Source organism: Nyctereutes procyonoides, unplaced genomic scaffold (assembly GCF_905146905.1).
Source record: "Nyctereutes procyonoides isolate TBG_1078 unplaced genomic scaffold, NYPRO_anot_genome, whole genome shotgun sequence".
Classification (NCBI taxonomy): domain Eukaryota; kingdom Metazoa; phylum Chordata; class Mammalia; order Carnivora; family Canidae; genus Nyctereutes; species Nyctereutes procyonoides.
Window position 1 is genome coordinate 14511035 of NW_026575128.1, and position 25173 is coordinate 14536207.

The 25173-nt window shown below is 38.1% G+C and overlaps 1 protein-coding gene and 1 non-coding gene across 6 annotated transcripts in view; one reads left to right on the forward strand and one right to left on the reverse strand.

The window, feature by feature from the left end:
• The window catches only part of MAST2 (microtubule associated serine/threonine kinase 2), a 221383-nt gene that overhangs the window by 84228 nt on the left and 111982 nt on the right, over positions 1–25173 (reverse strand). The window contains exons 1-2 of one of the 5 annotated variants that reach the window (XM_055341908.1): positions 15528–15716; positions 12794–12988 (exon numbers count right to left, since the gene is read on the reverse strand). The exons of the other annotated variants lie outside the window; for them this stretch is intronic. Coding sequence (XP_055197883.1) covers positions 12794–12988; positions 15528–15577 — 245 coding nt within the window. The 5' untranslated portion in view covers positions 15578–15716. Of the gene's footprint in view, positions 1–12793; positions 12989–15527; positions 15717–25173 lie in introns of those variants that run through there. 5 annotated transcript variants of the gene reach the window in all.
• On the forward strand, positions 20203–20309 carry LOC129520959 (U6 spliceosomal RNA). The gene has a single exon (XR_008666722.1). It is a non-coding gene; the product is annotated as a U6 spliceosomal RNA (small nuclear RNA).

The window sequence follows — 25173 nt, forward strand, 5'->3', positions numbered from 1 at the left end:
GGAAGGCACCATGCATGCATGTCACATATATACATTCTCTGGGAACACTGAACCTAAGTATCAGCAGCTATGCCTATCATCCATATATCTTGGCTTTTAAAGACCATTTTCCACTAAAAAGGACCTGTGTTCCTTGGAGAAATGGCTATTACAAGGGCTGGGGCAGGGAGTACAAAATAAACCAGCCAAGAACATCTTGCAGGGCCAGAAAGTTACAAGGTTCACAAAGAATGGCGGAGACATGTCCCAAACAAAGAAGCCAGCATGAGAGGGCTCCCCTTGACCAAATATGGTACAATTTGAACATCAAAATATACAATGTTATTAACAGATTGTAATCCATTAAATTGGGGCACCTGGGTGGCTCAGTTGGTTAAGCATCTTACTCTTGGTTTTGGCTCAGGTTATGATCTTGCTGTCATGGAACTGAGTCCCGAATTCAGCTCCATACTCAGTGAGAAGTTTGCTTCAGATTCTCCCTTTCCCTCTGCCTCTCCCTGCTCATGCTCTCTCTCTCTCAAATAAATATTTTTTAAAATGGATTATAACCCATTAAATAAGATCCCATCATGCTGATACAAGAGAAAAAATGAACAAGGAGAAAACTTTCCCTTATAGTGCAATGCCAACTGATGAGTGCAGAAAGAATGATGGAATTTGAAAAATGCCATTTGACAACCAGCATAGAGTAACAATTCAACCAAGAAACATCAATGGAAGCTAAAAATAGTGGGTTAAAATTTGATGAAAAATGGGGTAGTTACATAATTTTATTAAAAGTTACATAACTTTCCATCAAAATACTTAGTAATTAGTGAGATTAAAAAAAAATAACCATACAGCAAAGAAAACTAGCAGATCAAGTGATCAAGGTTAATTTCAGGGTAATGAGATAAAATGAAAGCCTGCATCACTTGATAGGATGCAACAAGAAGAACACCATCCTTTTTCAGAAACAGTAAAGAACATCCACTAAAGATTCTGAAAGGGAACCAGATTTTGCCACTCCAAAATATTCTACCTTGGTAAAAGGATTATTTTAAGCCAAAGGCAAATAAGAATCCACAGATCCAGGAAGAGTTCTCTGTCCTCTCATTACCTGCCTGAAAGGAGGACCTGGGAGAGAAGAGCTACAATGTGTTTGCATAAAGAGACTTTGTTTTCCATTAGTTTCTCCACATGTCCTATATTTCCCACAATTTATCATCCCTTACAGCCCACATCCCCTTTTCTTTGTAAAAGAGTACATAAGCTTTTGAGTCAACCCATTCTTTGAGTTATATTTCTTTTGTGAACTCCTATACATGTAAATATTAATAAAACTTCTATGCCTTTTCACCAGCTAATCTTTCTTTTGTTAGTTTAATTTACAGGCCCCCAGGCACTGAACTAAGAGGGTAGAGGAAAAGTTTTTCTTCCTAACAATGCATAACCTGAAACTAATCCTGAGGAAATATCAGACAAATCCAAATTGCAAGACAGTCTATCAAATAACAAGCCTCTAACTTTCAAAAGTATCAAAGTCATAAAAGTTGAGAAAAGGGTACAGAATTGTTCTGAATTTTAGAAGACAAAAAAATAAAAATTTTAACAATACATGATCCTTGGTTGGATCCTTTTGTTATAAAAGACATTACTGGGATTTGTGGAGTAATATGAATTAATCTACAGATTAGGTGATGGCATTTGTCAATGCTCATTTCCTGATTTTAAGGGCTATATTATAGCTACAAAAATGTTTCTGTAGGAAGTACATGCTGAAGTGTTCTGGGGTGATATCATGTCAGGAACAGATTCTCAAATGGATTACGGAAGGGGTTGGCAAACTCTGTAAAGGGCCAGATAATAAATATTTTAGGCTTTGTAGGCCATATGTGATCTCTGCTGCATAGTCCTTAGATGTTTTGTTTTGTTTTGTTTTTAAGATTTTATTTATTTATTCATGAGACACACTACAGGCAGAGGGAGAAGCAGGCTCCATGCAGGGAGCCCAATGCAGGACTTGATCCCAGGACTCCAGGATCACGCCCTGGGCCAAAGGCAGGCGCTAAACCACTGAGTCACCCAGGCATCCCTGTTTTGTTTTGTTTTGTTTTTCAAACATCCCTTCAAAAATGTAAAATATATTCTTAGCATGAGGGCTGTACAAACACAGGCTGCAGCTTGCATTTGGCCTATGGGCTTTAGTTTGCTGACTATCGGTTTGCGAGGGTGGGGGACTCTTTGAACTATTCTTACAATTTTGAAATTATTCTTAAAAATATCTGCTAAACTCCAGAGCGATCATCTGAAATATTCTCGGAATGACTATACTAGAGGTGAATAAAGCTGAGAGTTGACAGCTTACTGGCTAAAAAGCATTCTCTCTCAATCTACCATGTGCTGAGAACTTTCCTACTGCCAATTTGGCTCCCCACCAACTCCCCACCCCCACTGCTCAGAGGACCTAGTATATAGCTGAATAAAATATAGATGAATCCACCTCAATTTCCTAGGACAGGGAAACTAATTCCCTCCACATAAGGTTGGGAAACACATTCTTCATCCTTAAGGAACATTTTAATATGACCCCCACCTTTTTTTTTTTTACTTTTTTTTTTAAGTAGGCTCCCCACCCAGTGTAGAACCCAACATGGGGTTTTGAATTCCCATCCTGAGCTGAGATCAAGAGTCAGACACTTAATCAGCTGAGCCACTCAGTTACCCTTTAATATGATTTTTTAGTTAGTAACCCTGAGATACCATTTCTTACCCATCAGACTGGAAAAAATTCAAAAGCTTGTAATATATCTGGTTGGCAAGGCTGAGAGCAAATACAGTATCCTGCTTTTTAATTTTTCAATTTCTTTTTATTTTTAATTGAAGTATAGTTGACATACAACAGTAATTCACTCACACACACACACACACACACACACACACACACACACAAACACACACACATCCTTACACAAAGTTTCGCTCCTGGTGGTTTCAGTCACCGACAGTTGGGAAGACATAGCATCAGAAGGTCAGTAGCTGCCTAATGCTATGTCACAGTGCCTATATCATTCACCTCACTGCATCTCAACATGTAGGCATTTTATTATCTTACATCATCACAAGAAGGGTGAGTACAGGACAGTAAGATATTTTGAGAGAAAGACCACATTCACATAACTTTTATTATAGTATATTATAATTGTTCTATTTTATAATTATTTAATGTTGTTTATTTCCTACTGTGCCTAATTTATAAATTAAACTTTATCAGAGGTACGTACATATAGGAAAAAAACATAGTATATATAGATAGGGCTTGGTACTATCTTCAGTTTCAGGCATCCACTGGGTCGCCCACAAATAAGAGGGGACTACTGTAGACATTATCTTACACCACTGGTGGAAATACTGATATAACCACTGATATAAAAACTGATATAGGGGGATCCCTGGGTGGTGCAGCGGTTTGGCGCCTGCCTTTGGCCCAGGGCGCGATCCTGGGGACCCGGGATCGAATCCCACATCGGGCTCCCGGTGCATGGAGCCTGCTTCTCCCTCTGCCTGTGTCTCTGCCTCTCTCTCTCTGTGTGTGTGTGTGACTATCATAAAAAATAAAAAATAAAAATTAAAAAAAAAACTGATATAACCACTATGTTGGGAAACTGGACAATAGCTAATAAAACTACATATGCATTTATTTTTTGCCTCAGAATCCCCAGGAATTTATCCTGAAGGTGCACCATGAAAATTAACTCTTCTTTGCTAGATAACTCTATCATCAAAAATTATTTCTCTGACTCTTCTCCTCAGAAGAAGGACTGTTAGCCTCAAACCTCGTATCTACCAAGACAAGGGAAGGGATTGATCCTTTAAGGCAATCAGGATTGGCACTGGTTCTTCCTCCTGTAGTAGCCAGGGGCAGGAAAGGGATGCTGCTGCAAGAACCCCTAAGAAAAATCAACAAATATTTACCTTTGCTGCTGGGTCCTTGATATCTGGATCAGTTCTCACCTCTTGGAGCACCTACATAACAAGGGTCTACATAAAAAGTACCCCAGGTTGACTTCTAGGAGCCAAAAGAGGGAGTCAAGATTTCCTCAGATCAGCAATCAGTTAGCAGCTACTTAACTGGGAAGCTCCAAGAGCCTTCACACACACACATCAATCTGTTCCACTACTCTGAGTGTACAATCTTCACTACAAAGAGTAGTTACCAGGTTTGAAACAAGACCAAGGAACTGGTAACATCTGAGGCATCAAATTGAAGGGCCAGGAAAGAGTTTAGCTAAATTGACTCAAGAGCAAGATAACAAATAGATAATGAAGGGTAAATTCCTTTTATGTAATACTGTAGCTAATAAATGGAAAGGTAATGGCAATATCACCTTTTTGGCAAACTCCCAATCAAGTAAGGGTGATAATTATCAATGGCCAATACTATCGAAACATGGGAGTGATCTGACATTATCTGTCTCCCAACAACTGTACACTGCACCAACATTAAGTATTCTCTCCCAACCTCCAAGTCAAACCAGAATCAGATCAAGCTTCCAGTTTACAGGAAATATAGAAGTCATTAAAACATGTTAAAGAACCTCTCAAGGATGCAATGAGCAAAATGCAGAACATAGGAAAAGTCTACAGGACAAACTCAGTTTCTTCAATACAGGAAATGCAAAAAGAAAAAGAGGGTGGAAAAACTTAGATTAAAAAAGAAACTTAAAAGCAGAGTGACCAGACATCCCAATTTGTCCATGACAATCACATTTCTGCCTGCTGTCCCAATATAATTGCTAATAGAATCTCCTTTCACTACCAAAAGTTTCCAAGTTTAGGTAATAAATTATTAGATCACCCTATTTAAGAGACATACTAACCAAATGAACTGTGTTTGGCATAGTTTGGATACTGATTAAAAACAAAACAAAGCAAAACACAGGTGTCTGGGTGGTACAGTCAGTTAAGCGCCCAACTCTCCATTTTAGCTCATGTCCTGGGGTGGGGAGATTGACCCCGCATAGGCTCTGCACTCAGTGTAGCGTCAGCTTGGAGTTTCTCTTTGCCTCACCCCCTGCCCCTCCCTCCCACTCTCTCTCTAAAATAAATAAATCTTTAAAAAAAATTTAAAAAGAAAGAAAGAAAAAGAAAAGATCACTGACTGGAAATTTGATGATACTGATAAACTATTAATCATTTTTAGGTGTTATAATAGTAATGTTTTTGTTTTTCAAGATCCCTTATCTTTAGAGATACAAACTGAAATATTTATAGGTAAAATGACATAGTCTGGGACTTGCTTTAAAATAATTGGGTTGGGGGGATCCCTGGGTGGCGCAGCAGTTTAGCGCCTGCCTTTGGCCCAGGGCGTGATCCTGGAGACCCAGGATCGAATCCCACGTCAGGCTCCCGGTGCATGGAGCCTGCTTCTCCCTCTGCCTATGTCTCTGCCTCTCTCTCTCATTCTGTGTGACTATCATAAATAAATTTAAAAAATTTTTTTAAATAATAAAATAAAATAATTGGGGAAACTAGGCAGAGATGCAGAAGAGACAATATATTGACCATGAGTTGATAAGTAGACACTCAAGATACAAGACTACTCTATTTTGTAGTGTTTTTGATATTTCCTATCATACAACATTTAAAAAGCGAATTTTCTAGTAAACAAAATTTTCCTACTTCCAGAAAGAGAAATACCTAGAAACCATCAGCTTCTTCCTCTTAATCCAAGAGCAAGCCTTTGGCATCTTGCCAAATGGAACTGTTTATTCATGGTTACCTAAAGCCAGGATCTATGAAAATTTTTCTGCCATACAAAATTTCCTGAGGGTTAGTTAAGTCACAGCTGGTATTCTTCATTACTTTACTTTCCTATTTAAAAAAAAAAAGTACTTTCCCTTTCTAATAGGAGAAACCTATCTTCTCTAGACACTGTCAAGTTGTTCCTTCCCTTAGGAAAGAACAGGAAGACTCAGGAAAAATGAAACACCTTTAAACCTAGTTTGTTCAACTTTTCTTACTGCCAAAAAATATCCCCAAAAGAGTTTTTCTCATTTTAGTCCACATCCTGCTATGCCCCAACAGGCCAATTTTTAGCAGCAATTAGTGAAACTGTATAGAAGCCCGGCTGCCACTGCCTTATCTTAGCCAGTAACAAAGCTTCCATGGGCAGGACATAATGATAAGTGATACCTAGAGCTTTCCAAGGGAAAATAAGAATATGAGAAAACGAATGGAAGCAAAATGAAATGTGAGGACCAGCAACATGTGAAGTTTTCAACAAAGACAGCAGCACAGTAACTGTTACAGCAGCCTGGGTAGTATTCTAACCAATTTTATATGTATTGACTCACCTAATCCTTATAGCAACCCCTGAAGGTCTATTATTATCCCCATTTTAATGATATAGATAACTGAGGCAGAAAGAATTGAAGCAATATGCCTACAACAGGGCCAGGATAAGAACAAGTTTTGGAGACGTGGGACACCTGGGTGGCTCAGCAGTTGACCGTCTGCCTTCAGCTCAGGGCATTATCCTGGAGTACTGGGGTTGAGTCCCATGTCGGGCTCCCTGCATGGCGCCTGCTTCTCCCTCTGCCTGTGTCTCTGGCTCTCTCTGTGTGTCTCTCATGAATAAATAAAATCTTAAAAAAATAAAAGTTTTGGAGACATTCCTCTTTAGATTCACTCTGAAAAGCAGTTGTTTAAAAAAAGACAGACAAGAAAAGCAGGTGTTGGTAAAATGAAAATAGTGCTTTCTCTCTGGCAGGAAACAATCCTGACACTACCAAAAAGGGGTTTCAAAGGCTGCCTAGTTTTGGAGGAGGCCCAAAAGAACACCTGTCCTTTGCTGTTTGGTCTACAAAAAGCCTCTCACACATGTGACATGGGAGTGGCCAGAGGGCTGAATTAGTATCAGCTGCAAACTTCAGTACTGAACTTGTTTGCTAAAGATGTTTAAGCAAAGGCTGAAGAGCTTTTTTTATTAGACGCTGTAATAAAAAGAATTCCTATACAGTAGGGAGTGGGCTAGAGGTAGAACTCTTCCAATATAAACTCTAACATAGGATTTCTTGCTCCTAACTATAGGGCTGACAAAGGCTATGGCAATATAAAACTGAATCAAAATCTAAATCATTCTATGTTCTGGGAAGTTGCCAACACCAAACTTTTATCTCCAGGAGGCCTAGCTGGGCCAGTGAACAGCCAGACACAACTAACTGCCTTTCTTCTCTACAGGGACACTAGTTACACCATGGACCATATCCGGCACCCCTTCAAATCGGGTTATGTCAACAATGCAATATCCATGTCTCAGTGCCAATCAATAGACTGGAATCATATTCCTGCAAGATGTGTAAGTTGACTAAAGGTTACAAGCTAATTAGTTCAACCCAAATCATTATCATATTTATGATGCCTCTTAAGGTTGATCAGACCCATCTAAGATATTTAAGAGCCACCATCAGGCTTGACTAAAACAGACCCATCTATCCTTTCTCATCAAGGAACAAACAGAAATGTAGTACAGACTGAGTGGGCATCATTTTAAAACTGTGCCTTCACTGTTCTTCAAATTGTTATGAGCAATAATCTGTAAGGTTCTAAGCATATCACTAAGATGCAGTCAATAAGGAAGGTTAAGATTCTGAGCAGGGCCAGTTCTAACAAACATGCAAAGGGATACTATTCTCTAGCCCTTTAGGGCAAAGCAGCCAAAAGCCTCAGTAGCTCTATTAGTTTGCTAGGGCTGCCAGAACTAAGTACCATAAACCAGGTGGCTTAAACAGAAGATATTTATTTCCTCACAGTTCTGGAGGCTAGAAGGTGTCAGTAGGGTTGGTTTCTTCTGAGACCTCACCATCTGGCTTGTAAATGGCTGTCTTCTCTGTGTCTCCGTTTTAAGTCCCCTCTTTATAGGGCACCATTCGTATCAGGGTCCACCCCAATGACCTCATTTAACCTAAAGTCCCTATCTGTAAGTACAGTCACACGATAGGTACTGGGGGTTAAAACTTCAACATAACGAATTTTAAGGACACAAGTCAGCCCATAACAATAGTTATCTTCCATGACAATAAAGGACAATTCAATATGGCCACTGCAAGATGGCAGTGTTACAAATCCTAGTTCCCTCTCTTGAGTCGTCTATTTTTATTTATTTACTTATTTACTTTAAAGATTTCATTTAAAAAAAAAGATTTCATTTTTAAGTAATCTCTACACCCAACATGGGGTTCAAGCCTACCACCCTGAGATCAAGAGTTGCACGCTCCACCAACTGAACCAGCCAGGCGTTCCTTGGGTCATCTATTTTTAAATGGAGGTCAAATTCACTAGCTCTCAATTTTTAGTTCTTCACATTTTTTGCTGGAATCATTTTTCTCTTCTTTCAGCTTCTATTTGCTCAATTGCTTAATAACAGCAATATTCAATAAACATATCTACATAATAAGGATTTTGTAGAATTTGCTCACTGATGCTGCTCTAGGCTCTGAATGTGAATAGATAGAACAAAAACTAAATTAGTGGATGACAGCAATGGGCGAAGGTAAAAGATTAATAAATTAAGCCTAAGAGAAGAAAGAAGGTATAAAGGCAGGGGCCTGGAAGTGACAATGGACTGTGAAATACCAATCCCTATCCCCACTATGGGGAAATTTAGTAAAGAATGTCATGAACATGTCTTTTGGAAAGAGAAAACCTGGGGCTGCAAAATAATATAGATTCAGAATATATTACATTGCATTAATGAAGTATCTTAGATGGAGAAGCAGAACAATACAATTATTAAGAATATGATCTCAGAGCACCTGGGTGGCTCAGTTGGTTAAGCCTCTGCCTTCTGCTCAGATCATGATCCCGGATGCTGGGGTGGAGCCCCAAGTCTGTCTCCCTGCTCAGTGGAGAGTTTGCTTCTCCCTCTCCATTTGTCCCTCTCCCTCCACCCACTTGTACTCTCTCTCTCTTTCAAATAAATAAAATCTTTTAAAAAAGAATATGATCTCTGAAGCCAGATGGCCTAGGTTTTACTCCCAATTCTGCCACTTACCAGATGTTTCATTTTGAGTGATTTATTTAACCTCTCTGTGCCTTGATCTTCGCATCTGCAAAATGAGCATAATAATAATCCCTGCCTCACAGAAGTGGTGTGAGGATTGAGTGACCTCAAATTTTTAAATGCTTAGGATGGTAACTGGGAGCTATTAAATCCGCAGTTTGTTAGTTTTTTAACTAAATGCAAAATAGCACATGTTCTATCAGAAACCTTACAGCAGAGGGTTTAAGAACACAGAAACTGCAATAAGATTCTGTGGGAATGAATGCCAGTTTCTACGGCTTATTAATAATCTCTTTAACCTCTGTATCAACCACAGTGCCTTATCTATAAATTGATCTACTCGGATTATCCACTTTATCAATAAAATGGACTTGTATTACCATCTCATCGAGGTATTCTGAGGATTAGAAAAATGCTCAGCACATAGTAAGTGCTTGGCAAATTCTACCTATCCTTATTCTTCTGTTGCTTCATTTCTCAACTTTTCTTGACTAAGCATGAAACAAATAAAGAGCCTGTCCTGCTTCTACTAGTTTTATTTAATGTGTGAATCAATCTACCAATAATCTCATGAAGCAATCTTCACTTCTGATAATGGAAGCAGGAGTTCAAAATATTAGGAAGATTGGATTTCTGCTTCCTGCCATAATGGGGAAACAGAGACCAGATTCACCCTTGTGCCTCAAAAAGTAAAAACAAAACAAAATGCTACATGTGAAACAATAGCTTTTAGACATTTTACAGAAGGGAAGCATATAATGTAAGTCCTAAAATTGCCCCAAAGTAAGTCCTAAGATTGCCCTAGCTTACTGCCTGGAGAGTTGGGGGTTTTTTTGTTTTGTTTTGTTTTAATAGAAGATCTTTTTTTTTCCCCCAAAGATTTTATTTATTTATTCATGAGACACACACACACACACAGAGAGAGAGAGAGAGAGAGAGAGAGAGAGAGAGAGAGAGAGAGAGAGGCAGAGGGAGAAACAAGCTCCACACAGGGAGCCCGACATGGGACTCGATCCAGGGTCTCCAGGATCAGGCCCTGGGCTGAAGGTGGTGCTAAACCGCTGAGCCACCCGGGCTGCCCCTGGAGAGTTATTTCTAAGAAGCATCATAGGGACCTAAAAACCTAAGTTGTGCCCCCTTTTGCTGCTCTGGGCATAAAGTAAGTAAGCCAGAAAGTAATCCTTGAAAGGAGCAAAGTATTTCCAAATAATATAACTGCATCCCAGAATAAAATTCAAAAATGTTTAAAGAAATACAAACATATGCAGCAAACAACAAGGTAAAATTATCTTGCTGTATCACTGAATTGGTACTTGGCATGGGGCAGATACAAAAGAATGGAATGAAACACTAACACAGTGGCCAGACACATGAACAAGCCTAGGGGGAAAAATGTAACATAAAATTTAAGAAGTTTTCAAGCCCTAAGCTACAAGACATTGCTTTAGGTTGTGTGTCCTAAGATCACAGGTGTGAAGACATAGTACTTCAGGTCCTATGCCAAAAAGGGGCACAACTTAGGTTGTGGGTGCTACTCAACGTAGTCTTACTCAGCATCACACAGCAATTCCAAGTACCTTGGTGACTTCAGGAAGAGTTAGCCTCCAACACTGTCCTGTGTCCATCTAACACTGCCCTAAAAACATTTGTGGAATTTGAGCTCCTATATCAAATAATGTCACTTAAGTTTATATAATAAGTTTTGCTTCTACTCAAATTTCTAGTTTTCCCAGGATTTTTTGTTTTTGTTTTTGCATAACAAAATCTTAATAAATACCTACTAATCAAACATACTTTTCTTCTTGAAAAATGGTTTCCAAGATACCTCTGTCCTGATTCTTCGCATTCCTAAAAAACCCCACACCTTTTCAGCCTCTTCTCTGCTAGTTCCTCATATTCCCAATCTCTTAAAGCCAGATGGCCTCAGGACTCAATCCTTTGACACTTCTTCCTTCTTTATCAATAGACATTCACTGGATGATCTCATAAATCCAATCATTTGTTTCACTGACACACTGACAGTTCCTTATATATCTTCAGCCCAGACTTCATCTGTCTTTAACTGAATGCCGAATCAGCTATCCCTTACAGTTTCCCAGTCTCAGTTCATGGTTCTTCCAATTTTCTAGCTGTTCAACTTCCAATTTTCATTTATCCTTCACTTATCTTTTTCTCAAGCTCTGCCATCTAATCCATCAACAAATCCTATCAATTCTACTTCCAAAATACATCCTCAAATCTGACCACTTCTTACCACCTGTATCACCTGGGGCTCAAACAACCATTGAGTCTTACCTAGGTTATACCAGTAGCCTTCTAACTATAGCCAGAGGGATCCTTGTGATTTAAGTCAGATCATAACATTCTTCTGCTTCAAACCCTCCAACAGCTTCTCATGTTACTCAGCATAAAAAACAAAAATCCTTATAATGAATTTAACGCTCTATTCCATTTGGAATATGTCTCAGACCTCATTTCCCACTTCTTACCCCTTAACTCATTCCACATGAGCTTCACTGGACTTTGCTGAACAAAGAACACATGAAGCCAACTCTTAGATCAGGTCTTTGGCACTTAGTGTTACCTCTGTCTGAAATACTCTTTTTTTTTTTAATTTAAAGATCCTGTTTATTTATTCATTATTCATGAGACACACAGAGAGAGGAAGAGACATATGCAGAGGGAGAAGCAGGCTCCCTGCAAGGAGTATGAATGCGGGACTCCAACCCAGGACCCCAGGATCACAACCTGAGCTGAAGGCAGACACTCAACCACTGAGCCACTCAAGTGCCCCTGTCTGAAACACTCTTCTCCAGATATCTCTATTATGGCTCTGTGACTTTCCTTCAGGTCTTTGCTCATGGTCAACTTATGAGTAAGGACCCTCCTTGACCATCTTATATAAAATGCCAAGCCCTGGGCCTCACATTTCCCTACTTTCCTCAACCTACTTCATTTTCTCAGTATCACATATGTCCATCTATTATACATTCACTCATTAATTTGTCTCCCTCCACTAGAATCTAAGCTCTTCTGAGGGCATGAACTTTAGCTCTTTGCACCCACTCTTTTGTTCTCTGTGCCTAAAACAGTGTCTAGCACATAGCATGTACTCAAATGGTGACTATATAAAAAGGCAGAAAGAAAGGAGAGAAACAGGGTTATTTTCAGCAATCTGAACAAATCACTTAACCTACTGCAGAATCGAATTTTTCTGTTGCCTAAAATGTGGCATTTGGATTAGCTCACCTTAGATAGGTCTGGCATTCCATTTCTACCTTCTTTTTTTTTTTTTTTTTTTTTTTTTTTTTTTACTTATGATAGTCAGAGAGAGAGAGTGAGAGAGAGAGGCAGAGACATAGGCAGAGGGAGAAGCAGGCTCCATGCACCAGGAGCCTGACGTGGGATTCGATCCCGGGTCTCCAGAATCGCGCCCTGGGCCAAAGGCAGGCGCCAAACCGCTGCGCCACCCAGGGATCCCAGGTCTGGCATTCCAGCATGCTCTGCTTCTGTGCAGTGGTCACAAGGCTGCCCAACAGTAACAATGGGCACATAACTGTCTAACTACTGATATGCTATCCCTCTTTCTCATGAATTTTAAATATAGCAAAATCTCTGAAATTCCTCTTATTCTTCTCTATGACTTTCATTCGGTTTCTCCCCATTATTAAGGAAAAAGGTTTGGGTTTTACCTACTAGGCCAAAAGCAATCACCAAGGCCCACATTCACGTCACAGCAGGTTTCCTTACCTCCACTGCAGCGGGCGGCTGGAACAGGGACTGCCAGGACTGCTATGAGCTTGTGGGTTCAGGAAAAAGGCAAGAGGAGGAGTAGCCAGGGCACAATCAGCACTAAATGGGATTTTAGTGAAGTACAGGCCTGGAGCTGATGTGGGTGAAAACATGTGCTGGTTTACTTCAGATCCTCGGCAAAGAGTAGAGATTCTGACAACGTATCACAGTAGAAAAAAGCAGGGTCAGAGATAATTTCTCAACCAAAAAGGAACATATTCAAAGTGGGTTAGTTTAAGCAAAAGGCTCAAAAAAAAAAAAAAAAAAGAAAAAGAAAAAAAGAAAAGGTCAAAAATCATTCTCAAATAATGCCTCAGTGCAATGTTGGCACAGAAGGACCATCAAGACTAAAATTTAATCCATAGAATTAAAACCAAAAATTTAAACTTTGGGTATTCTAAGTATTTAGGATTGGCTCTTGGAAAAATATTGCAAATCTACTACAATTCATAAATTAGCAAACAATAGAAGTAATATTTTGTGTTCAATGACTAAAACTTCCTAGAGAGATGTGTATATCCATAAAAGTAAAACACTAATAGATTATATCTACCACAATACCAACTTATTAGCTAACTTTTGCCTAATGAGTACAACAAATAACATCACTTAATTCTGTATAATAAATTTTGCTTCTACTTAAATTTTAGTTTTTTAGTTTACTTTTTTCCCCTAAAAACAACCTAACCATCTTGATGTGTTAAGTCCTAATGAAGACTATTAAGTAAATAACATTAGACTGAAAACAGATGGTTAATATGGATCTTTATTTTGCTGATCATTGATTGATATATCCCAGATGACAAAAAATAATTAACAGATGCACAGCATTTAATTTGCTTTGGTAGGAGCATGGCTTTCTATACAAATACCACAGCCACAATATTTCACTTCAAAGATTAAAAAACCTAAGCATCACGTAAGCACCTGTTTAAATATGTTAGTTTCCTGTACTATTACTGTTTGTATACACTGACATTTTACTTGAAACTAATTACATATATTCAAAGGAAATCTTTACCTTCCTACTAACTATCCCCTTAGCTGGCTCCAAACATATTTCTCAGATGAGTAATATGAGGATAGAAAAGCAGAGGGCAGAAAACTATTTTAAATTACAAGTGTGCCTGAATTTCCACAAACTCAACATATAAATACAAATTACAAGAACTAAAAATACCAATTTTGCATTAATTTCTCATTTTCAAAAAGAATTTTCACTTTTCTAAAGAACTATTTCAAAAATCAGCTCCATAGTACATATAAGCCAGAGCTAGTTAGAACATACAATAAGACAGTTCTTATTAACTTAAATACAAAATTTTGGAGTCTCAAATCTTATCACATAAAATGAGGCTTAGCTATTTTAATGAATATAAAATTAAGATTATAAATCTATGAAAACCAAATCTCATTCTCTATTTGCTAGTAATTACCACTCTACAAACTGGTTATACTTTGAGGCTAGAGTTTTTAAAAGACCATTGAAAAAAGAAAGGTGATTTATAAACTACTTACTAGCTCCTCGGGGAGAATTTTCCTAAGCTAAATTCAAAGTCACTAAAATAGATACAATGATTACCAGGAGCAGTGCACCAACAACATTTGGGGAGCATGATTTTGACCATTTATGTTCTCTTAAACTACAAACTTAATGTAAAAAATTTACAATTTTGCCAAAAAACCCTCTTCACTTTAAATGACACATTAGTTCATGAAGCTTCTTTTTTATGGTCTTTAACTTTCAGTCTTAGTAGGAGAAGAAACAATTTTTTAAACGTAAGCCATTCTTTCCAATTATATACTTCAAACAAGTCCAGTCTTCCAAGGTCTGGTAGAGTCATCAATTCAATCAATGGGCATCCACTAACACAGAAGGGCCAAAGGAAGCCCACTGAAGAAGTCTGTCTATTCAAGTATACCACGCTGTCTCCAGGTAGGCACTGACATTTAGAGGAAGAAACTCCAAAGGACACACCCTGTGAGTTACACAAAAGCAGCTCAAGACAGATCCCCAAGGTGGAATGGATTCTTGGACACTTGGTTCCCTGGTTCCCTACTTTGCTGATCAATTCACTCTGCACTTCTTCATTAAATAAGCCTGAGCAGCTCTTGGAAAAGCTACCCTGAAGTGGAAGCCTTCCTCCATTCCCCAGCCTTGAAATCCTTCGCTAAGTATTTTTCTATTTCTATTTTATTTCTATATTGGCCCAACACAGAAATAAAATTCAGGTCACACCCTAAAGGACTCAGGCTTGGATCTGCAAGGGCAGATCTGACAGCCTGAGCTAACAGGCCAGGGGCAGAAAGACAATACCCTTTCTAGTCCTAGGAGAAGATAACTTTCATTTCCATTTGTTTCTCACATTCATGGGGCTTATATATGCAGCTGTGACACAAAGTTTAAATACACATCTGCTTTCAAGGCAGGAAACAAAGTTCTTCATTATAACCCAGTTCCCCAGGTACCTAAGCACCCCTAAAATGGTATCTAACTCAGTTTTCATAATTAGAAGCCCCATAGGCCCCTGCCAGGGACCAGTGTTTTGACCTTGAATTTGTGAAGCCAGCTCAGCCCTCTTTCTGACAGGCATCTCCAAAGCAGTCTTTATCCAAGCAAATGAAAGTTAGTTGGCATTAGTTCTTGTTCTGACATCTGCCAGTTTCCACTCAGAGACCCCAGCCTCCTTACTGAATCCGTAGACATGGTGCTCCCAGTCTCTCTCTCCTCCGTTTCATCATTTTCCTGGCTACTCAAAGCTTTTGACCTCTCACACTCGGGAGTCTTGGCAGGAAGTTCTTTCACACAAGGGGTTTGCAGTCTATAAGCCAAAGGAAACCTACAAAGGCTTCCCAAACTTAAGAGAAAAATTAAAGTTCTTTAAAAACACAATATTCAGAATCCCCCCCAATCCCCACCGCAAAAGACCTAAGGGCCCAGGAGGCAGCAGTGAGGCGTAGTGAGGAGTCCCAGATCCCAAATGAATCAGCTGTCCCCTGATCTGCCTGACATCATTCACACTTAGCCTGTAACAAATCAGAGTGTCAGAGAGCACCTTGTTCCTCCTCACTGACAAGCACCAAACTCCCTCCCCCACAAGTCAGTTGCAACCTCCAACCTTGAGGCCTGGTAGCAGTGAAGACTCTGGCAAAAATTGAACATACCAACTTGAAAACTCACAGTGTGACAGAAATACCATTAACTCTGGAGGTGTGGGCCAGTATAAAACAGCTGTTGCAGTGGGTAGGGGATTGGAAGAAAGCATACTAAGATCCCAAATCAGTAAATTAAGGAGCTAAGAATATGTGGGCATTTCTGTAACATTATTCATTCTCAAACCCATGTCAGGTGGAGAATGACAGTCTTAATGTTAGGGCTCAAAGCAAAGCCATTATTCAAATTCTGAATTTGACCAATTTAAATAAACTCTGTATTCCTTCCTTAGGCAAAGTTCAGTATCATTTTTTTTTAATTTTTATTTATTTATGATAGTCACACACAAAGAGAGAGAGAGAGAGGCAGAGACACAGGCAGAGGGAGAAGCAGGCTCCATGCACCAGGAGCTTGATGTGGGATTCGATCCCGGGTTTCCAGGATTGGACCCTGGGCCAAAGGCAGGCGCCAAACCGCTGCGCCACCCAGGGATCCCCTCAGTATCATTTTTAATTCAATTTTTATATTCTCTAGTCACTTGAATAACCTTGTAGTGATAAAAGCCATAAGATAGCTAAGAAAATAAGCCCAGAAACTATTTGGTTTAATTTCAGTTAGTAACTATTAATGAAATCATCTGTTTGGCAGATGTTACACAAGACATTATGGTAAGCTACAGAAGAACTGTAATGAAGGGTAAGCTACTTAACTTCTATATGCTTTATTTTCTCTATGTGTAGAATGAATATAATTTAAGGTACCTAATATGTAGGTTGTGGTGAAGATTAATATATGTAAAACGGAAAAGTGCCTAGCACAGAGGAAGTGCTATAGAAGTATTAGCTATTATTATAGTTCTTGGCCTCCCGGAGCTAGCTCCAATGTTGAGGAGGAGATAAGCCCAAACACAAGAAACCATCTGATAAAAACAGCATAGCCTGAAGAAAACCAAGTGTAAAGCCAAGTGATCAAGTGGAGCTAAGGGAACCAGAGTAAGCAAATGTCTTGGTCCCCTGCTTCAGAGCACTTGTCAACTCTGAAGGGCTCCTCTCATTTATTTAGGTGACAAAGTAGGTCAAACTGTTTTTCTAAGGTAATATTCAAAGGATTAATTTATACCCCAACCAATACTTTCTCAACTGCAGGTCACTACTCTTTTTTTTTTTTAAGATTTATTTATTTATTTATGACAGACATGGAGAGAGAGAGGCAGAGACACAGGAGAATGGAGAAGCAGGCTCCATGCTGGGAGCCCGATGTGGGACTCGATCCTGGGACTCCAGAATCGCGCCCTGGGCCAAAGGCAGGCGCTAAACCGCTGAGCCACCCAGGGATTCCCAGGTCACTACTCTCGTAACTGATAAAATGAATTTAAGAAATCAGGAACAACATTTTCTTAAAAGGGAAACAATAAAATAGAATAGAAAATAACAGAATTCTATAGATGGGGAAAACAAAGTATACAGAAGTTAAGTAGCTTATCCTTCATTATTAAATTTTTTAGACTCTGACCCTTAATAAAAAATAGATTTTACATTGTAGCCCATCACGTGTGGTTGCCCTTATATATTTATATGTATTATCAATAACAGACGTCACAATATACTCATTTCACAAAACAGTTCTTATTGTGTCTAAAAAATCTGAAAGCTTCTGTTCTCATCCCAAGCAAACTCCCTCTCACCTAGTAGCTTATGGACACTCACTTTTCCTCTTACATACCAGTGTAATCACTTGGCTCTCATAGCTCCTGTCTCAAAATCCCCTGCTCTCTATATAAGACCTAATGAAAATGTAAACGTTCTCAGAAATCTACAACTTCTCAGCAAGTCCTGAGTCCCACTTTGGGAAAGTTTTATGATATTACCAACGTCAGTCACAAAAGCCCACACTCCCACAACTAAAAACCAGCCATGGTCTGTCCCCATCCCAAGCCAAGGCCATACAATTAAGACCAGGCCCTAAATTTCTACTCAGCATGATCCATTCTCTAATATCCAAGCTCATTCTCCTGATTAATAGTAATAGTAATAATGATGACATAATAGTATCCAACATTTGTAAGTACTTATTATGTACTAGATTTTATTATAAGCACTCTACACATAACACCAAGGTAGTTTTCATCACAGTCCTATGATATATGTGCTTTTATTATTCTCATTATTTGAAAAAAAAAAGCACAAAGAGGTTAAAATCTTTAAAAGAGTGGTAAAGGGGAAAGTATCCTTTCCTCAATATATCTGCACCTAGTTACCCTACATATGAATTATGCTAGCTAGAAGTATTCCTGTGTTCAGCCAAGTTGGTGAACTGAAATACTCTCTAGAATCAATGTTATGAACCACTGCACTATAAATACCCTTCAGCAGAAGATTCTGACAATAGCAAATAAATTTCTCTCTAGTCGGGAGAGGAGAGAAAGCATGGAGCTTCTTAAAAAATGCTAAAGGTTAGAAAATATTTGATTTTTAGAGATGAAAGTCATATCTTATGTCCTTCATCTGACCCAAAGAAGATACCACTCTTATTCCTAGGGTTTATAACACATGCACACAGAGCACTTTCTTTAAACTTACTGGCATTATAATACGTTTGTGCCAATATTCCTTTAACTTTGTCAGCACTAGGAAAGCTTAACATTTCCCTGGCATTGGACAGCATTCAACAATTTGAGGTATGGAAAATTAAGCATCAACCTTTTCTTATGTGCTCACACAACAACTATTTATCGAATGCACTACGACCCTTAGGGCCAGGCAAGAAAAGTCTCTACCATGGACTTCCCACTCTAGCAGTACTGCAAAATAACAAACATAAAAAATAAATTCGGGGATCCCTGGGTGGCTCAGCGGTTTGGCGCCTGCCTTTGGCCCAGGGCGCGGTCCTGGAGTCCCGGGATCGAGTCCCGCATAGGGCTCCCGGCGTGGAGCCTGCTTCTCCCTCCTCCTGTGTCTCTGCCTCTCATTCTCTCTCTCTCTCTCTCTCTCTCTCTAATAAATAAATAAATCTTTAAAAATAATAGATAGATGATAGATAGATAGATAGATAGATAGATAGATAGATAGATAGATAGATTCACTAAAGAAATGGGTTGCCTCTGTCACACTTGTGATCTGGAGTATTGCACTGACAAAGTGGAACTCTAAAAATCCATTCTCTTGATTTACACTATTTAAACCCCAGGAAAATACATGCCCACATCTTTCTTCCTATGTATCTTTTAAGAAGACAACTATGTCAGATTGCTGTTATAGACCAAGAAACTGCAATCTTCTAAAAGAACTCTGCTGAGATTATAAAATATTTGAACAGCAAAGGGCCTCAGGAGTAAGCAAAAAGACTAATTAATTAACCTGTCAAATCCTTTCTCCTCTCAGGTAAGATGAATGTAATAGATTTCTTGGCTTATACAAGTATTGGTTCCAAATACAGCCAAATAACTATTTACTTGATTTCTTTCTGTTCTAATACATGGTTTGAAAAATATTCATCACTTAGCTCAGTATTCATAACAGAACACATGGCAACTGGGGAACATTTTCCAGAATTAAGGAATTTATATTACTGGTAAATTTACTTATGTGCAGGTCTAGACATAACATATATTAGGCCACAGAATAAATTTTTTATACAAATAATTGTATAGTTAATGCTAAAATTGAAATGTTTTTTATAAAAATACATACTTAGTAGATATATCTAGAAATCACATAAATTTTAAATTTAGCTTAATTTTTTAAAAATATGTATTTATTTTAGAGAGAGTGTGTGAGCAAGGGGAGGGGCAGAGAGAAAGAGACAACCCCAAGCAGACTCTTCACTGAGTACGGAGCCTAGGCTTTCATCCCATGACCCCAAGACCATGACCTCAGCCAAAATCAGGAGTCTGACATTCAACCAAGCCATCCAGGGACCCCAACAATTTTAAATATTTAAAAATAAAAATAGGGGCACTGGTGGCTCAACTGCCTGAGTGTCTGAGTCTTGATTTTGGTGCAGGTTGTGATCTTGAGTCATGAGATTGAGCCCCAGGTGGGACTCCTCACTTGGCTGGAAGTCTGTTTAAGATTCTCTCCCTCTCCCTCTGCCCCACCTCTAGCTTGTGCTCTTGTGCTCTCTCTAAAATAAATATTTTAAAAACTAAAATAACTTTGGAAGTATTAAAATTTTCAATTTTTAACACTTTTTTTATAAATATATATTCAAACTTGTGCTTGCTTTGGTAGCACATATATTATAACTGGAACAATACAGAGAAGATTAGCATGGCCTCTGCACAAGGATGGGACATAAATTCATGAAGCATTCTGTATTTTTATGTTTTGTAATATATTTTTAGAAACTGAAAATATATATGTATATCAAACTTCTACTATCTGAATACAATTAAATTTTATTTTTAAGTCCTATAGATTTATATTCATTTATATTCATTATAATAATGAGTATAAGCTACAATTATGACAAAGCTAGAAAAGCAGGAAAGTGAGGCTTAAGAAAAAGAAATAGGGATGCCTGGGTGGCTCAGTTGGTTAAGCATCAACTCTTGATTTGGCTATGGTCATGATTTCAGGGTCGTGGGATCAAGCACCAAGTGGGGCTCCTTGCTCAGCATGGAGTCTGCTTGAGATTCTCCTTCTGCCTCTACCCATCCCACTTGTGCATTCTCTTTCTTTCTCTCTCTAATAAACAAATCTTTTTTAAAAAGAAAAATAAATAAATCTTTAAAAAAAATAAATAGAAAATCTACAACTAAGTTGGTCTGCTTAAACTAAGAAATAAAACTAATGAAAGTGAACAGACTTCGCCACACACAAAAAGCATACATACAATTATCAGTGGTAAAGAAAGACTGAATAAATAGGAAACAAGCCATTATATTCAAAGAAGTAAAGCAAATGTCAATATAGAAGGCAAGTAGAATTGTTCTTAAAATAATATTATTTGGGCAGCCCCAGTGGCTCAGCAGTTTAGCGCCTGCCTTCAGCCCAAGGCCTGATCCTGGACACCCTGGATTAAGTTCCACATCCGGCTCCCTGCATGGAGCCTGCTTCTCCCTCTGCCTGTGTCTCTGCCTCTCTGCCTCTCTCTCGCTCTCTCTCTCTCTCTCTCTCTCTCTCTGTGTGTGTGTCTCTATGAATAAATAAATAAAATCTTTTTTAAAAAAGGGATTAAGACCCAAACATAAAAGGTAAAATTACAAAACTTCTAGAAGAAAACACTGGAGAAAATCTACATGATCTCAGGATAGGCAAGGATTTCTTGGACAGAGGATGAATACTCACAAACTGAATTTACAGTAAAATATAAAAACTCACAAATTGAACAACATCAAAATTAAGACCTTTTGCTCTTTGAAAGGTATCATTCTATTTCTTTCAAAGGAAGAAGCAAGCCATAGACCAGAGGAAAATAGTCAAAATATGTCTGACAAAAAAATCTGTATCTGAAATATATAAACGTCTCTTACAATTCAATAATAATAATAATAACAACAAACCCAACAATTCATTTTTTTAAGTAAGCAAAAGATCTGAGGACACATTTCACAAAAGAAGATAACAAATAGCCAATAAGTACATGAAGAACATGCTCAACATTATTTTTCATCTGGTAAATGCAAGCTAAAACTACATTGGAGTACCACTACATACCCACTAGAATGTCTAAAATTTAAAGTCTGATCATAACAAGTGTTCATATGGACGTGGGCCAACTGAACTCTCAGTATCACTAGTGTGAGTACAAAAAGGTACAACCATTCTGAAGAATTATATGATGGCTTTATATAGACTTAAATATACACTTAACATTTATGATTTGATGAGAGGACAAAAACCAAAGAAATCTGTTTAGAACTTTTTAAAATATTAAAAATATTTTAGTCAAAAGGATTTCCACAGAATTTCCAAAGAATTTCTGTATAGCAGATACAAGGAAAGTGACATTGCAATATAAGGAAATAAAAGAAAATGTACAAAGTACATCTGTATCATGTATTCATTTTCTATTGAATAATAAATTACCTCAGATGTAGCCACTTAGAACAATAAACAATGATTATTTCACAGCTTCTGTGAGTCAAAAATTCAAGCACAGCTTAGCTAGGTCCTTTGCAAGTCTTTGCAAGTCTTACAAGACTACAAGCACAGTGTCACCTGGGTTGTATTCTCATAGGGAGGCTAGGCTGAGGAAGAATCTACTTCTAAGCCCAGTAAGATAATTGGCTGAATTCACTTCTTTGGAGGTGTAAAACTGAGGGCTCTAGCTGCTTGGATATCAACTGTAGGCCACCCTTACCTCTTAGAAGCCACCACAATTCTTTACCACATGGGCTTTCCCAACATGGCTGCCTACTTCCTCAAACCAGTGCAGTCTCTACGGTGAGTCTACTAACTAAACAAAGTCTTATATACCATAATACAGTCTTAGAAGTGATATCTCATCACCTATACTATGTTCTATTGTTAGAAGCAAGTCACAGGTACTGTCCACACTCAAAAGGAGGAGGAATACACAAAAGTGTGAACAGCAAAGAGGAGGAGGAAACCATGGGAGCCCACCTTAGATTATGTTCACCATACATGACTATAAAGCAGATTTACCATCAAATAATCTCAAACTGCTTTCTACAGACTACTTTAGGACCACTGCAGATTAAGATTTAGTATGAAAATATTGCTATTTTTGGTTTTCTTTATAATATCCCAGGACTGAAAAAATTAAAGATCTTAAGAACTGTTACATGGCCCTAAACATTGCTTTTAAGAGATAGTGAAATTGCAGTAACAGTGATAGCAACTTATGATATTTAAGACATTATGTAGTATCAGTATTCTGTGACAACAGTAATTTATGAAATTCCATTACAAAGTTTGATGTGTGAAACTCAGAGCAGAGGATAAATGCCCTTATAAAGAGAACTTAACTTTTTAAAATAATGTAAGAAACAAAATGGCTCAAGAAAGTTTGTTAATTTGACAATGTTGTCAAAATAACACAATTTTTAAAAATTTTACTGTTTCATTTAACCAAGTATAGTATATTCAAAATATAATTTCAATATATAAAATCCTAATGAATTATTTAACATTCTTTTCTCCCAGTCTTACTGAGATACAATTGACATAAAGATAATGCCATTTATTATTTTAAAATTTTAATTATGACAGTGATTTTGCTGAAATAAAGACATGGAAAAGTACAGACATTTTAATAACTTATGTATTGTTTGCCTTTACTTTATTGCTCAAACAAATGAATACCTAGATGGGAATAGCATTAATTATGATCCTTGATATTTTGCTAACTTTCAATAATACAAAAATTGAGAATGGAAAAACACTGATAACTGGTAACATTGGCTGGTTCCCTCGTTAATGATGAGTTGTTTTTTTAACTTTAAATGTTTTCATTTTATATCTGGATAAGAGCCATGATTTTACCTTTTTTTTTTTAAAGATTTATTTATTCATGATAGACAGAGAGAGACAGAGACAGAGACACAGGAGGAGGGAGAAGCAGGCTCCATGCCAGGAGCCCTACGCGGGACTCGATCCAGGGACTCCAGGATCACGCCCTGGGCCAAAAGCAGGCGCTAAACCGCTGAGCCACCCAGGGATCTCCCTGATTTTGCTTTTTATGGAAAATTACCTATTAAACAATGCTGGAAGTCCTCCACCAAAATGCCCAATGGATTCCCTCACAGAGCCACAAGAGTTAAGTGTACCTCATGTGGGCTGCCCAGGAATGTCTTCTCTTAACTTCCAGAGGTAAATCTGAAGTGGCAATCTGAATTTTCTTGACTCTCTACTTTTATAAATTTAATTTTCCTCTATATAATCATGTTTTATTTTAAGCTTCTTTATGGCTAAGTTACTCCCATTGGTAATAGCTATGATTAGGATACTGTTTTCATGGCCTGACCACTCTCAGGTATATACCTCCAAAAATGAAAACATATGTCCATAAAAAGACTCATACATGAATAATCATAGTAGCTTTATTCATAATATCCAAAATCTGGAAGCAACCCAAATATCCATCAAACAAATAGTAGTGTATTTACACAAGAAATATTAAGCATTAAAATGAACAGGAGCAGGGGAGCCAAGGTCGCACAGTCTATTAAGTGTCTAACTCTTGATTTCAGGTCAGGTTGTGAAACTGAGCCCCATGTGGGGCTGGCACTGGGCATGGAACCTGCTTAAGATTCTCTCTCCCTCTGCCCCTCCCCCCCCACTGCATGCGTCCATGCGCACATTTTATTTTCTCTTAAAAAAAAACGAACAAGCATACTGAAATATGAGGAAGCCTATACAAAAGAATAGATACTATATGAAATTCTGCCACAGGCAAAACTAATCTATAGTGCCATAAAGCAGATCAGTGGTTGCCTGGAATCAAGAGGTGAAAGGAGAATTGACTGTACAACAATACGAGATATATTTTTGGGTAATAAAAATATTCTACAGGGATCCCTGGGTGGCACAGCGGTTTGGCGCCTGCCTTTGGCCCAGGGCGCGATCCTGGAGACCCGGGATCGAATCCCACGTCGGGCTCCCGGTGCATGGAGCCTGCTTCTCCCTCTGCCTATGTCTCTGCCTCTCTCTCTCTCTGTGACTATCATAAATAAATAAAAATTAAAAAAAATATTCTACACATTAACTGTTGTGGTAGCCTAATTATCTCCCAAAGGCCCAACCTTCAAATACCAGAAGACTGGGAAATAGGCTTCAACATATGAACTTTGGGAGGACACAAACACCCAGTCCAAAACACTACTTAACAAATAATCCCAAAACTTAGCACCTCAAAACATTTATTATTAACTCTCTTGGTTCTACAGGTTGACTGTAATTGGCTGGACAGTCTGAGACATTTTTAAATATTTACTTATTGATTCATTTGAAGATAGCAATGATAAATGCATTGCATGTTAGTATCATTTTACTATTATTTTAAAATTAAATCTGATCTTGATGACCTCCTAAGAACTGTCCTTACGTAGAGTGTAAATATGTTACACAATATGAAGGAAAAGAATAAACAAAACTTAGAAAGTGAATTTTGTTTGTCATGGTTTATAATACCATGCGCCATGAGTCTAAAAAGCTTGAACTAGTTAAAATCTTAGCTAAATTTGTTCAATAAATAAATTGATCAAATAAATTTTGATGGG